The following is a 15604-nucleotide window of genomic DNA, read 5'->3' on the forward strand; positions in this document are numbered from 1 at the left end:
ACTGCTCTAGGAACTGTAGTACCGCCCATGTCTCGACTGAATATCATATTCCATAAATATCTGAATCATAGTCCACAAATGTCAAACAGATTAGATTAATTTGATTGCAGGGTCTTAATTATTTTTTTCAAGATTTAATAGTTATAGTCCGTGGCTTCACCCGCATTGATTATATTGATAAGGATAAAAGCTAAGATTACGATAATCTGCCTGCTTAATTATGTTCAAACCAATTCAGCCAAACATTTTTACATAAACCAATGTATTAGCTGGATTTATTTATATTATTATTTATACTTACCTCTTTGTTGTCGAGCCAATATTTAGCCAGTTCATGGGCAGGAGGATATTTGCAGCAAGATATTTCTAAAGTAACCTCCATGCATCCATGCCATAGATAATTGTAGTCTTGCATGCCACCTGATATATAAAATAGACATCATTTAACATAAGTGAGGTTAACTGATACTAGTTTAATAACTAGACAACTAATCCCTAATATTTTTCGACTGATTTAAAAAGAAGGAGGTTCTCAATTCGGTTGTATTTATATTTTACCTTTGTAACCTCATAATTCCCTCAGTTGTAAATCGATTTAAAATAATCTTTTCTTATCTGAAATGATACGTTTACAGATTGATCCCATAGAAATTTCATCAAAATCAGTTCAGTAGTTTAGTTTTTAAATCAAAATAACTAATTTTGCCACAACTGAAGTCGGTGTTTTTTGTGGAACACAAAGTTATTATGTTTCGTAAAATTGGCGTAATACAAGTAACGTACGATACGTTAATTATACCTAATATTTCATATGTGAAAGTTTTAAAAATATTTTTTATGCAATTTAGAATGGCTAACAAGATTGACGTCTCACGTGATGGTAAGCGGTAACAGTTTTCAAAAAAATCTTTACGAATATTCATATTTCTCTATACGTAATATGATAGAATAACGCTTAAAGAGAGTAAGAGTTAGGATAATTTTTTTAAAATTTTGTCCGCATATATAAGAATTAATTCTAAGTATTAAGTGAAAATTCTGACCTGTAAGTGGATACCAAGCAGCGCCGTTGGTGATACCGTTCTCGAAGCGCTGTGAGCCGGTCTTACAGGATACCCCTCGCGACATTTTGGCGTGGTTCTTCGAGTACACCAACGCTAAATGTCTAAACACGTCGTCATCTGGCGCAATAGATGGTGAATGCGCGTAGTTTTGGAATACTGCATTTAAGGGACATGTTGGACAAAATATAACTTGTTAATATGAATTTTCTTTTATATAATAAAAATGATTTAGATACTAATACATTACCGGAACATAATACTGATGATCTGCATATTCCTATTACGAAGCGTGTAAGAAAGAAATATTTCTACTACAATGTGTACAATGATAGGTAGCTGCATTATAGAGAGTGGGTACTTAATTGACTTTCATTAACTATGATGGAAGCAGTCTTGACAGGCCTTTGCCTAGCAATGGGATACCACTGGCTATAAATTATGATGATAATGACGACCTTATAACGTAGACAACAACTAATAGAGTAGAAAAGTGTCGCCGCTTGGAAGGAAAAAGGATTGTTAGCAATAGAGTTTGACAGCCCCATTGTTAGCAATATACCCTATTAGGTCGACGTCCACGTGGCTCCCCCTGGAAACCATCGTGAACAATTCTTGTTGAGTTCGTCACGATGGGCTAATTGACCTGCTTCATCCTCACCTATGATCCTTCACTGGTGCCCCGCCGGTATATACCGATAGCGCGGGCGAGGTTACCATTCCACTTATTTATTTATTTTATTTATTCATTAGTACAAATATGTGTACAAGGCGGACTTAATGCTAAAAGCATTCTCTCCCAGTCAACCATAGGGAAATGTCAGAATACTCGAATACGGTACTAGTAATTATTGATATACATACATACTAAAATTACATATATATATAAACGAATAAATATATATAAATAACAAATATACTTACACATATATGACATATACACGCAACTGAGAATAATATAAAGCACTATCACCCATTAAAAAAAATGTCTGTGCTTATCATGCCCAATAGGTTTAATTATATGTTAACCTTATTGAGTATGATAAATAATTAAGCGAGTAAAACAACAACAAACAAAAATCAAACATTAATTACTACAAATAGATACATACTGGCACTTGGCGTGTTATCAAATGGATATGATGCAACAAGAGCACCTCCATGCAACGAGCCGGACACAACAAATTGTATCTTGCTGATCCATTCCTTCACAGCCTCTGTTTCTGATTGTGGCTGCTTTGTATTCGGTTTAAAATAATCTGGGAAATTACGGTTAAGATCGTAACGCCGAGCATTGTACCTGAAAAAATAAATAAAAAACATATAAGCTACTCGTATAATCATAAGAATATCTGAGCAGAAGAGGCATTCATGAAGTTTCTTTTGTAAGTGCATTAACCTCACTTTATTTCTCTGAAATAGACTTGCAATAATTTAAGATTTTGTTACAAAAAAAAATATCGACTTCAATTGTGGTGAAACCAGTTATTTTGATTTAAAAGTATTTAGTTAAATAGAATCAATTTTGATAAAATAATAACGATAGTCTTACAAAAAAATCCAAATTGATTTATAATTGACAGAGTTGTGAGGTAGCAGATGTAATAAAAAAAAAGATATGTTCGAATTTACCAGAGGGAGACTTTGTACAAAAATCGTTTGCTTGAGCACCTCTGTCCTATTCGTGTTTCTACCGTGAAGCAGTTGTGTTTGCATGGTTGTGTTTCGGTTTGAAGGGTGGGATATGGTAGTGAATTTACAAGGTACAGAGGAATAATACCTGAGTACTTAGGAATAGCAACGCATGGCGGGTATCATGGGGAAATAGTATACTCTGTTATGTCTATGGTACTGCTCATGTCTATAGGCGACGGTTACCACTTTTCATCAGGTGGGCCGTCAGCTTGTTTGCCATTCTAAGTTGTATAAAAAAAAAAGGAAATTTATAAAAATAACTTTTATCTATTGAAATATAAAAATAATTGGTTGGAAACAGAGATTTCAGAGCTACAAGACTGTAAGACTGAAGAAAGACAGCGTACGAGTTACCTACACTACACATAAAAGTTAGTAAATAAAAAGTACAAGATATCTATTATCATATAAGATAGGGAGAACAAAAAAATCCGACGAGTTGAAGTTATATAGAATTTCGGTTTAGGCCAATGTTCTACCGAAATTGAAATTGAACTGAAACTTTAAATTTACGACGAAACTGGCCGAAATCTAAATTAAGAAAAAAATTATCGATCTACCTACATCTACTAACAAATTTAATTTATGTAAGAAAAAAGAAAATGACTATATGATCAAACACTACTGTATCTACTACCAACAAACATTACTGTTTTTCGTATTTCCCTATTACCTAACAACACATTGTGACGTTATGAGCATTTGTTCCGTATCGTGGTTTTACTGAATGTAGATTCCCAAATACCTACATTTTCGAGTTACTTAATCATAATTATGATTTTTTTGTGTGTAATATAAATAGGATAATGCTAACGCTCGCTCTATATTACGTCACCACAATAGTTAAGAGGCCACGTGCTATTGCATCAGTGACGTCATTTTTTAACACAATCTAAAAAGCTACTCGAGCCTCTAATATCTAAAGTCATTAATATCTAAAGTAGAGATGATTAGATCAACCAGTATATTTTGCAAAGTTAAAAAGCGGCGAATTCAATTCTAACATAACAGCGATATACGGTGGTACCGAGATGTTTCGTAGACATTCAGGATTGAAAATATGTATTTGCATTTGTAACACAGGTCAAGTGTATAAGTCGATTTTGTTTCGCAATAAAATAAAATAAGTATAAGCATAATAAGTCATAAAATAAGGACAAAACAGAAGTTTACAGTATAGACTGTAAAAAGCATGATCAAAGTCTGTTCTAAATTAGAATTACATCACAAAAAACACAGACGAATTTAAACTAAATGTCCTTTAAAAGCTGTTTAGAAAATTAACACTTTTATGTATTTAAATAACTTTTACCCACAATTTGTGAAATTAAATTTTGAACTTTCAGAAATGCATAATTAAGAATTGTATTTTCAGTTTAAAATATCGAATGTAACATTTACCTTCCAAAAACTGTGTCACATTGTCCTTCTTTGGAGATTGCAAAACCATCAGGATTCATTGAAGGCATCAGGTGAATTCTAGTATTGTCAAGTAACCATTTGATGTACGGGTCGGTATCGTATGATGTTACCAAATACTGAAACATAATAATGGAAAATGAACACGGAAAACTCCTGATTTTCATTTTCTTCCATGTGATTTTTTATGACAATCTAACTTTATATTGTTAGTTAGGTATCTAGAACTTTCTAGAAGTACTTTCTCTGATAATGATAATAGTTTATATAAAAAAACTTATTGTGAATCTAACTTTTTGGGATAGTTTTTTGGTTGATTATTCAGAAATACTGAAAGTTTCATTGTTTGTGAAATTGACAAATAATTGTTACTTAGACGAAGTCGTATTATATTGAAATATATAAATACAAAAAGTCGACCAAATTATACATAAGTCAAACGTTATTACCTTAAAATATATGAATACATACTTTAGTCTGGTAATATTATTATGTCTCAATTTATGTTTGTCTTTTTATTTCATTTATCCTTAATCTATGGTTAGTTTAACACAATCCTCAAGAGAGGTAACACATAAGAGGTCTGATGAACAATACAATATGTCTCTGAAGTACCTATATGAATAGCTCGGTTACTATACAGATATTATAATAGTGTATGGTTACTACGAGTAGTTCCTAATAAGCGCGGCCTGTCGTCAGCTCGTTACATTCCCAGTAGCATAAAAAACCGAACCTGAATGAGATGTAGAAGCAGTTCACGTCCGACGGCTTCATTGCCGTGAATGTTGGCAACGTACTTTACATCAGGTTTGCCGATCATATGTTCATATGGAGACACCGATACCACCATCACCCATAAGTCTCGCCCTGAAATGTTTTTTTTTTTTCACATTGTCATATCTCAATATAGTGATGAGGATGTTTTGCGTAAATGAGGACTTAAATTAGACTTTCAATCTAGGAGATGTATATAATCAGAATTGGATTGTCTATAACAATTTTACACAGATCCTCAAATTTCGTTGTCTAGTTTCCCATCCCATAACCAAAGGCATAAGTCTAAAGGGTCACAGTGAAAAATAATATTCTTTAGAACAACAATATATATAGGTAATACATGTAGATACAAGACGAGACAACCATTTGAATAAGTTGTATTAATGTCTAAATGGTGTATTTCCATATTTAACTCAACTGCTAACGCCGACAGTAATCGAACTGTTTCCAATCGCGCAACGGGCGCGAAAGTCTTGTAATAATCAACCCAAAAACGCTGACTAAAGCCTTGTGCAATAAGTCTAGCCTTTTTCTTAGTCGTCTTATCGACATTTAATTTCGTCGTCAATGCATATACATATACGACGTCCAACTATGTTTCTATCTGTTAGTCTTCTTATAATAAGTTGGTATGTAAATCCTTTTATATTGTATATATATATATATATATATATATATATATATATATATATATATATATATATATATATATATATATATATATATGTGTCAATTTATCTTTTTGTTTGAGATAAAGATACTGCAACAGTAATGATGAGTATCTATTGCAGATGTAGAATTAAGTTAATAAGATTTATTTTAACATTAATGATCTAAATAAAATCTTGTTAAATTTAACAGACGGACATAACTTCATTATGTCCATGTTTTTAGTTTACATTTTGGTAGTAGTTTACATTTATCCTTACTGTGCAGTCTTTTATTATTATAATTGCTTATTTGCTAAATATTACCATTACAAAACTCAAGTTTACCTTGAACAGACTTGCCGATAGAATATAGTGCGGTGAGAGCCGGATACCGCGCGGAGACTGCACGGAGATACCTCGTCATCTGATCGTGGTCGTGGTAACGGAACTCTAGTTCTGGAGTACTGTCCCGAGGTTCCACTTCACTCAGAATCGTTGATGCCTCATCAGCTGTATACCACAATTAATGCATAATTTAAATTACTACCATACAGACACAAGATTTTTTTCCTCTTATCCTGCATGAAATAAAGTAATATTAGTTATGTTTCAAAGTTATGATACGGGAATTAAGATTCTATTAAAGGTTCTTATAATGTAATTTTTTTTTATTATAATATCAAATAAGAAAATATTTCTTTTATTTAAGGTACATACTTGCTACATAATTGGGTTCGGGTTGTGACTGCGTGTATGATGAACCAAAAAAGGAGACCAGGAGCAAAATGTTTGATATCCTGGTTATATAGTTGGTCATCTGTAAAAATACAATAAGTATGTGATCAAAATATTTATACTCTACACTAGTGCAAAAAAAACTAGAAACTAAACTTTATCTTGTTAGTTTGATAATACTTATAGTAAACTAATGTACTTTTTTATTATAAGCTATTGTATTGTTACTATTTTGATAAATTTCAGTAGTACGTTCACCTGTACGAGAAACAATGAAATTATTTTAAATAAAATAATATCTAATTCTCAAAAAAAAAAATTGTCATGTAGGAAGCATTCATTCATTACTAGTATTTTAACGTAGAATTACGAGTACTATCTTTTCATTATTAAAAAGAAAGTGGTGGACTTAATTTTTGTTTGGTATTTTTCTTTTAAAGAAAAAATGACGGCCGAAATGTGCATGTCGCTAATTGATTCTTCTATTTTCTTTGTTTCGCTTTCATCATTTGAATGCATGAGGCATCACAGTAGGCGGCTTTCTTTTTTAATGTTGTGTTTGGAAGCGAGCGCTCCAGTTGCGCGGGCGCAACCGGTCGGTATGTGTGAAGGTCACTGGGTCAGTACTCAGTAGACTGACTTAGTCCTACGCGATCCCATCAAAAGCATAAAATGTAAAAAAGTGCCAAGTCTCGCAACATAGTTCTTTCACTACAAAACGTTGTGAGATCTTATGTAAAACCAAGACAGTTATTTTAGTTAATGTCTATAGAAGCACTTATTCAACTTCAACTTTGTTATAGACTGCTATCTAATCAATTACCTGTCAACATCACCCCCATGTGTCCTTCTATAAATATACTTATCTAACTATATTTTATACCTGGTCTTTGATCATTTCTATGACATTCATGCTAAACCCTATCGTACGTCTCTCCTATTTAATGTTTCCGGTATCAGACTACATTGTGATGATAAATATGTCCATTTATGTTATACCTAATACTCATAATTTATTGTGCAAATATTATATTATGTAAATACATTTCCCAGTATATCTTTATTGTACAATAAAGTGTTTAATAAATAGTCAAGTTTATTCAATGGTTTAAGCGAAAATAAACCATTATTTTGTAAAAATATCCAAGGTGGATTTCAAGCAACAAAAAGTCATTTTTACAGTATCTATCTTAGGTAATTTGAGATTTGTTATGCAATTTAGAATGGTAAATAAGTCAAAGTGGCAACTGTTGCCAATAGACATGAACTATACCATGGACATAACAGAGTATAGCGTATCGCCTATGGTACCCTGTAATTTAATTGCCATAATTCACCCTTGAAACCAAAACACAGACATGCGAACACAACTACTTCACGACAAAAACACAAACGGGCCATAGGTACCTAAGCAGACGACTGTTGTTGTGATTCTTCTTCTGATGAAGTCGCGGGTAAAAGCTAGTATAAAATAAATTGAAAAAAACCTCCGTGGACCCGTTGAAATCTTTTATTTGAAGCAATTGTTAAGTTATTTTTGGATTACTTTTAACCTTCCTTCACCTTCTATTTGATTTAATTGTATGAGATTTCATGATATATTTTACTGGAAATGGGCGGTAATAACAAATTTTATATGAGACTAATACGGTAGTATCGATTACACTATCGATTACAATAATACGAGTAATTATCGAAATTGGTTCGGAATATCTATTGTATATTATAATGGTAACAAAAAATAAAGAACCTCGTCGTAATAGTTGATTAAAAAATATAATGTTATTTTCAATTTCCTATGCTTTTAGAAATTTCAAGAATGTACATATAATTAAGTAAGAGAATGAAAGAGAACTTTACAAACTGAGTCTTTCTGAGCCAGGCACTTTAGTATTCAATATACCCAAACAATTGCTGGATTACTTATCCGAGTCCTTTAACTAGAGTCAGGATACAATAATTATTTTAATGAATACCAAAATACTCGGATACCACAAAAGATTGATACAGCACATCACTATAGTTAACTGTGAAGACTCACGTCTTTGCTGCTGTTGCCCAAGTCCAACATAGACTGGTACGCAAAACCCACTCTTTTTAATATAGTTCTTATGGATCTCCATACGAAAGTTTTTGTGAATGTTGGAGATCTCTCCGACATTCACAAAAACGACAAACATAGTAAGTTCTTTAAATTCCCATTATACGGTATTTTTTATCATAATATTAAAATGTTGTTATTATTCTTAAATTGTTTATAAATATTAATAATTTAACAATTACCATTATGGTGTACTAAATTCTCACTGCTGAGCACAGATGTCATACATAAGAGGAGATTATTAGTATAATATTACCATCAGGTGGTATGTTGTATTTTTCACATGGCGTATGTAATTAATAACATACCTACTATCATTACCTTTTTTATAATTTATGAGAACAATTATAATTCGAACTTATAACTCCTTAAATTTTACAAAACGTGCAAATTTTCCATTATATAATAATGTTACAAACAAATTTATATAATGTAATAATACTTAGAATGGTAGATATATAATAATAATTTATGTTTTTATTCAGAAAAACATCCAAATCTAATTGTGGCAAATTAAATATGGAAATCAAGAGTATGTAAGTAAAATCTTTAAATAAAAAAATTATGATCACAAAAATCAATTTAAAATTAGTGATGACATGGTTTTGTTTCAAAAGCAATATTATATAGGATTATTCATATAGAACAATTTTGCCACTTATGTTTTATTTGATTTCTAACTATACTTTGTCGTACTTTATGTGCGTGTACATAAAAAAGTTTACCTCCTTGTTTTCATGTCAGTTGAAAAATAATGTGCAAGTTATAAACTATATATGGATTATAAAAGTTACAAAAAGGAAACTTGTCTCACAAGAATCATAACGGTTTTGGTGAGCTTTCCTTCCGCTGCTGACATTGGCATATTGACCCTATTAGTGCGGTCCCGCTAAACGATGGCACTTTCATTTTCAAATGTTTGAAGCAGGCGCAATATGAAATTTATTATAATGGTGATCTATAATCATCAGAAATATAACTCTTACTTTGAACCTATAAAAGTCGACTTCAGAATTTCAATTATTATTAATGAATAAACTGGGTAATTAATCACTATGCATTATTTAGGCAGTTTCTTCATTAATATATAAATAGCTAAATTAAAAAAAAAGAAATTTTGAATTATGTTTTATATGACTTAAGCTTTTTGTTTTTTTTTTAAATGCAACTTATAATGGTGAATAAGCTGACGGCCCACCTGATGGAAAGTGGTAACAGTCGCCTAGATCGAATCGGATGTGAGAATAATTGATTTGAATGTATGCTTTGATACGAGTATGATCACCAATTCTTTTCTTCTTTTTTTTTCATAATATTATGAGTGAGATGCAAATATTTACATTTATTTTAAAACACGTATTTTCCTTCTTTGTCTAATTCTTTGTCCTCCTCTAATAGTATAACTTACAAGTGATAACTTCCATATTAATTTCTATTCGAATAAATCTCAAACAAAATCTTCGTGTAATGTTAGCGTTTAGCTACACGTATGTCGACAACAAGTTTTTATTGATAGTAATATGAAAGGAAAGGGGATGTTCTCTTCGATCAACAAACAATGCAGAACTTTTTATTATGTGAAAGTTACCAGCCAATGTGAGTAGAATAAAGTTGTGAATACTTATTGAAATTGTGTCTGAAATAAATTTAACTTCAATTATCACTTATAGTTTTTAAAATTAACGAACATTAGTACTTCAGACTGGCGGTATATCGCGATTACACTCGTGTATATTACGATAAAAGTATCCCAAGTACCAATTCAAGTTATGGTCTATCTACGTAAAACTTTAGTTCTACAATTTATTTAAGCATGACTTAGTAACAATTTTTTTTTTATTATCTTCCTACCCTTATCCCAATTATTATTTGGGGTCGGGGTAATATGTTTTTTACTATATTACAAAAAGATTTGGCTTATAGTTTTACAATCGGCCGCCTGCCTGACGTCAACCCTCTTTGGGAATTATTACAATATTAAAAAATCTAAATAAAGGAATAACTTTTTAATTTTTTTTTTCATTTATAAAAATAATAGAATATAGCCAAAGTAACACTAAAAACAGGTAAAACTTTGCATAACTTGAGGGACTTTAGTCATTTAAAGCAGCATTTTTCCTCCTTTTGTTATGTTAGATTTCAAATACTGTATACCTACTTAATATAACTTCAACAGCGTATACTATTATTAACAAAACTACAATATTAAATATTACTTTATATAATTAAGTATTAACGACTTATGTCGTATTTTCTTACCTTTAAAAATTATATAAATAATCCTGAACTACATACACAACTTTGAGATGTCATTTATGACAATTCGATCGCGGCGAAAACCGAAAGTTGGGAGGAAACGACACAATCCTAACTTGCGGGAGGACTGTGCTCGACTGGCAAACTAGCGTGATGGCCGTGCTGCCGTGAGCACAGAGTCATCTACGTCATCCAACCGGCCACACGACCGGAAAGTGCTTTCTCTCATACTTGAAATGCTAAAACCACCTCTAACACCATGATACAAGGTTTGTATCACTATAAACAAAAACCAGTATTGAGAATAAAGGATACAAAATCAATTTATACTCTGATAGAAGAGAAATAAAAGCGTAATTCCAAGCATATCATTTTATTGGGCTTATGCAGTGACGTAGGATTCCCGCCTTTCGTCTCATCTGACACTTTTCCCATGGCTAGAGTTTCTCGAGATTACCCGATATAGATATCTATCCTGCTGTAACTTAAAACGACAAACAAGTAAAAATTACTAAATTGATACTAACTGCATTTGTTTATGTACATACATTATTTTAAATATATATTATAAGCATGGCAAAAGCTTACAGTTTTTTAAATGTAATATTAAAATATAGCATAATATAATATTTCTATGTATATTTAGATGTAATAAATAAGAAGTATATACCTTAATAATATTACGTATTAAGTGCTATTATTAAGGCATACTGGTCCAAAATAACCATTAGAACCCTTTTATGGTAGACGTCTCTAAAGTTATGATAGTTCTGACGATCGCCAACCATTATATAGGACAGTGCATAAGAATAAAGAAAACATAGTTACTTCACTATAATCCGTTACGTCCTGTTCAGTTATAAATCTAAAATAAACAAGTAACATCTTACTACAGTTGTACCTACTTATATCTTGGAATACTAATTTATATCCCCAAAATATCGTAATACTAGGGAAATAAATCACATAAACATAAAAGGAAGAAAATTGGAAAACATCCTGATCCACGTTACAAGGCCAGCATTGTAAAACTTTATAGAAGTTAAGCTAGACTTAGATGTTAATACTACTACTATTAGAAACTCGAAAGTTCGTAAGGGTGTATGAATGGATGTTTGTTACTCTTTCACACAAAACTACCGCATTGATTTGAATCACATTTGATACACGAATAGGTTATGTCATAACTTAATATACAAAGTACTATAAATATTTACTTACGTGGCGAAGACGTAGCTAGTAATTAATAATTTAATAGGTTATAAGATAATAAGTGGCAGTAACAATTTCTCTTCGGTATTTTATAAGCTCAAAAAGAGCAAGCTAATTATACGATTTCATAATATCTATATATGTATGTTAGATAAAATATATACATGTTACTTATTATCTCGAGAGCTATTTATATTGGTGACAATTTTAGCTTTAATACTATCCCAAGAGCCTAAAAGTTCTATATTTCATCAAATTAGTGGAACATGAAATATAAGGCCGTAGAGACATACTTTCTCAGTCATATAAGTCGTGATTTCTCGCGGGAATTAAGACATTAGTGTCAATAGTATTTCTTGAAAAAAGTAACTTCGTAATTTTACAACCTTAGTGGTATAATGTTTGACATGTCTTCCAATGGTTGCGAGTTTGATCCCCGCACAATACAAACATTTGCAATTATAAATATGACTATTTATATTAGTCTGAGTGTTATAATAATGTATAAAAAAACATATTTAAGTATCTGTACCAGTTTTACCATATTATAAGCTCTGCTTAATTTAAGGATGTGTAATATTTGAGTAGTATTTATTTATTTCGTAAGATCCTTTTTATATCTTTGTTTTGTTATTTTTGTAGTATTTTATAACGTTATCAAATATTAACACTAAGTCCGAAGGGTCCTTTCCAATTTAATTTTGATAACTTCCGTTCTATAAATTACCATTATAGTAATTGTGTATCGTGTTTCCAAGACAGTTTTTTTTTATTTAGAGATATATCTATTTGGAAAAAATAGGTACACTTTAAGTCGCTTCTTTGGGTCTATGAAGTATAAATAGAGTAAAAAATAATGCACAATAAAAGAATTCTACAATAACTTGTTTATATAATGCCTGACACTCAACTTCATCCTCATTTATACAAAGAAAACTCTGGCTCAGAATATATTAATAATCTACGGAACTGTGCCTCTGGGATTACCTATCTACTTATTACCTATCTATTATATATATATATATATATATATATATATATATATATATATATATATATATATATATATATATTATTTACTATTCATTATTTTACACAAAATACAAATCATGTTTCTGATTTAGATTTTTATTTTTTTTATAACACTTTTCAATAATATTTCTTATATAGGTGTTTGAAGATAGTTGACAATTGCCACTAGATTACAGATTATTACCTTATTAATAAAAAATAAATATTAAATGTAATAAAAGACATTATAATAAGAGACGTTTGCTATACTATATATATCTTTACTCTTCACTTTGCACATCACTTACTTTACAAACTATCTTTAATACTAATTTTTTTTTTTATTTCAGCCGTTAACTGTCCGCTGCTAGACATGAGCTTTCCCCATAAGGAGAGTTTTGCCAGTAGGTTGGCAACTGCAGTTAGGCTTTTAGAGATGTTTTAAGAGGAACGCTGCTGCTATAATACTTGATAATTATCAACAAACTGTAAACAGATATATTCAATATTCTGTCAATCAAAACGAACGTACTCCTCCTCGTATATGTTTTCTTAACCTGCACTATCCTCATAATAAATAATATTATAAACACATATAATACACACATCTACACACGAGTAATGTGACGCAGTTCAACTAGTGTCATATTTTTTTAAGAGATATTTTATATTTTATTAAATTAGGTTATAGTCATGTTGGTAGTCGCATGCATTGTGGTAAAAAATAATCAAAATAATTTTAATTAAATAGTCGGAAACATCCCTCTATCTTGCAACTTTACCAGAGTTGATTTAAATAAGGCATCAAATCCATTTAAATCAATTAATCAAATTAGTTCAAATTGATTAATCAATTAAAAAAAAGGAATTGAATCAAGAATTCGATTTTATATTCTTTACTCGATTATTAAATAAAAGAGCATAATATTTTTAGAATGTATGTGTGATGTAGATAATAAAGTATGTTCGAGTTTTTGGCGCAATAATTTGGGGCCTGTTGGATCTTAATAAATGGATTATAGTTATAAATTCAGTAATCAATTTTTAAAATTTTTTTTATAGTTTTACTTTTGTGATTTTAACAAATAATTTGCTATATTCTTCAAAATTGACGACAATTTGCTTAAAATTTATACAGAATATTTTAGTTATAAATCTAATGTTTTTTTTTTAATTAAATTAAAAGTTAAATTAATTTGCTTTCTTCTTTCTTTGCTCTAGCAAAAAAAGAAAGAAAATTGATTAAACCTAATAAGGGATGGATAAAGCATGTGGGATATGGAGAGAAGGTATATCTTGGTATAATCATTATTATTTAGTAATTAAATATTGATAATAGTTGATTAATACAAAGGATATTAAATTCTTTTTATTTATTTTACATGAATTACATGAATGTCCCTTTAAGTGCGTACTTATATAATTATGATTAAAATATATAGGTAGCTCTTCTGTTTATAGACGTATGTTTTTTATATGATAATAAAGAAATCACAATGATTGCGTATCTAAAATGATTTTCAAATATAAAAAAATCTACTATTGTACAAATTCTTTACTACTTCTTCAGCGATAATCTACGATATTAGCCTTCATGTGTGTGAAGACGTATACGTCTGATTCCCGAATTATCAAAACCGGAAAAGAATCTGCGAAAATATCGTCAATCAGCACAGATATATCCAAACCACCGAAAAAAAATTGTATCTACAAAAACTGAAAAAAAAAATTATCCTTATAACCTCATATGACATCTCATGTCAACCTTAGAGAGCGCATTCTCGGCCCTATTAATAATAATAATATTTATTAGGTCAAAAAATTATTTGACTCTACCGATCGTATAAGAATATTATCCATTCAAGTAAACTTAATCTAAGCATTTTTAAACATACATTTTCTTTATAACTCTATGGACCATTCGTAATGCAATTATTACATTATTAGATGTTAAATCTTAAGTTAAATCATAAGCCATCTATCATAAATCATACAATTTGATTCATGAACGGTAGAGTCAAGTTGACATTAACAATCCTTCTTTTCGACTAATCAATTAATAAAATTGTTATTGGTATCATGGGCGAAACAGTATATTCTGTTATGTCCATGGTACTGCTCATGTCTATACTTTCCATCAGGTGGGCCGTCAACTTGTTTGCCATTCTGAGTTGTATAAAAAAAAATATAAATAAAAATTAAAATAAATATATTTTAGTATAGTAAGTCGGTCTCTCTGTTTATATACTGACCGTGTGGTAGATTGAATTTAAATTTTAAAGTTCTGAAAAATATTAGATGTTAATTGTTTTTTTTTTCAATTGTTGTTTTGGGTTCTTTTTTAATTTATAATTTTTAATTAATCTTAGTTATGTCGTTCTTGTGCATCAAAATTATGTACATCGCATCGTATGTAATACAATGATGTTATTAAATCAGATCATCTCAAACAACGACGTCAGTATTAAAAGCATGAGTCTATCTATCTATTTATGTATATACATAGTTAAGTAACAGAACGAATATTCATTTGGGTCAAACTAGAACAATACAGAAGCGCTGAAAATAGAGAAGCGATAGAAAAATTGCAAATTTCATGGTATGTTTCAATTTCACAAGCTGTTTTGTCTCTGTAAGAGTTTTTACTGTTTTTTTTTTTTCTTACACATTCACCGTGATTAGCT

General features: G+C 30.3%; 1 protein-coding gene across 4 annotated transcripts in view; it reads right to left on the bottom strand.

Moving 5' to 3' along the window:
* The window catches only part of LOC113520544 (carboxypeptidase M), a 28168-nt gene that overhangs the window by 9227 nt on the left and 3337 nt on the right, over window positions 1-15604 (bottom strand). Inside the window, exons 1-9 of one of the 4 annotated variants that reach the window (XM_031910083.2) lie at window positions 10701-10858; window positions 6323-6422; window positions 5951-6115; window positions 4912-5045; window positions 4158-4294; window positions 2174-2361; window positions 1312-1341; window positions 1044-1220; window positions 302-420 (exon numbers count right to left, since the gene is read on the bottom strand). In XM_031910083.2, coding sequence (XP_031765943.1) covers window positions 302-420; window positions 1044-1220; window positions 1312-1341; window positions 2174-2361; window positions 4158-4294; window positions 4912-5045; window positions 5951-6115; window positions 6323-6422 — 1050 coding nt within the window. In that variant the 5' untranslated portion in view covers window positions 10701-10858. Of the gene's footprint in view, window positions 1-301; window positions 421-1043; window positions 1234-1311; window positions 1342-2171; window positions 2362-4157; window positions 4295-4911; window positions 5046-5950; window positions 6116-6322; window positions 6423-10700; window positions 10859-15604 lie in introns of those variants that run through there. The other 3 variants (XM_052897419.1, XM_052897421.1, XM_052897420.1) reach the window with 3 other exon arrangements.

Source organism: Galleria mellonella, unplaced genomic scaffold (genome assembly GCF_026898425.1).
Source record: "Galleria mellonella isolate WM207_F2 unplaced genomic scaffold, CSIRO_AGI_GalMel_v1 utg36, whole genome shotgun sequence".
Taxonomy (NCBI): domain Eukaryota; kingdom Metazoa; phylum Arthropoda; class Insecta; order Lepidoptera; family Pyralidae; genus Galleria; species Galleria mellonella.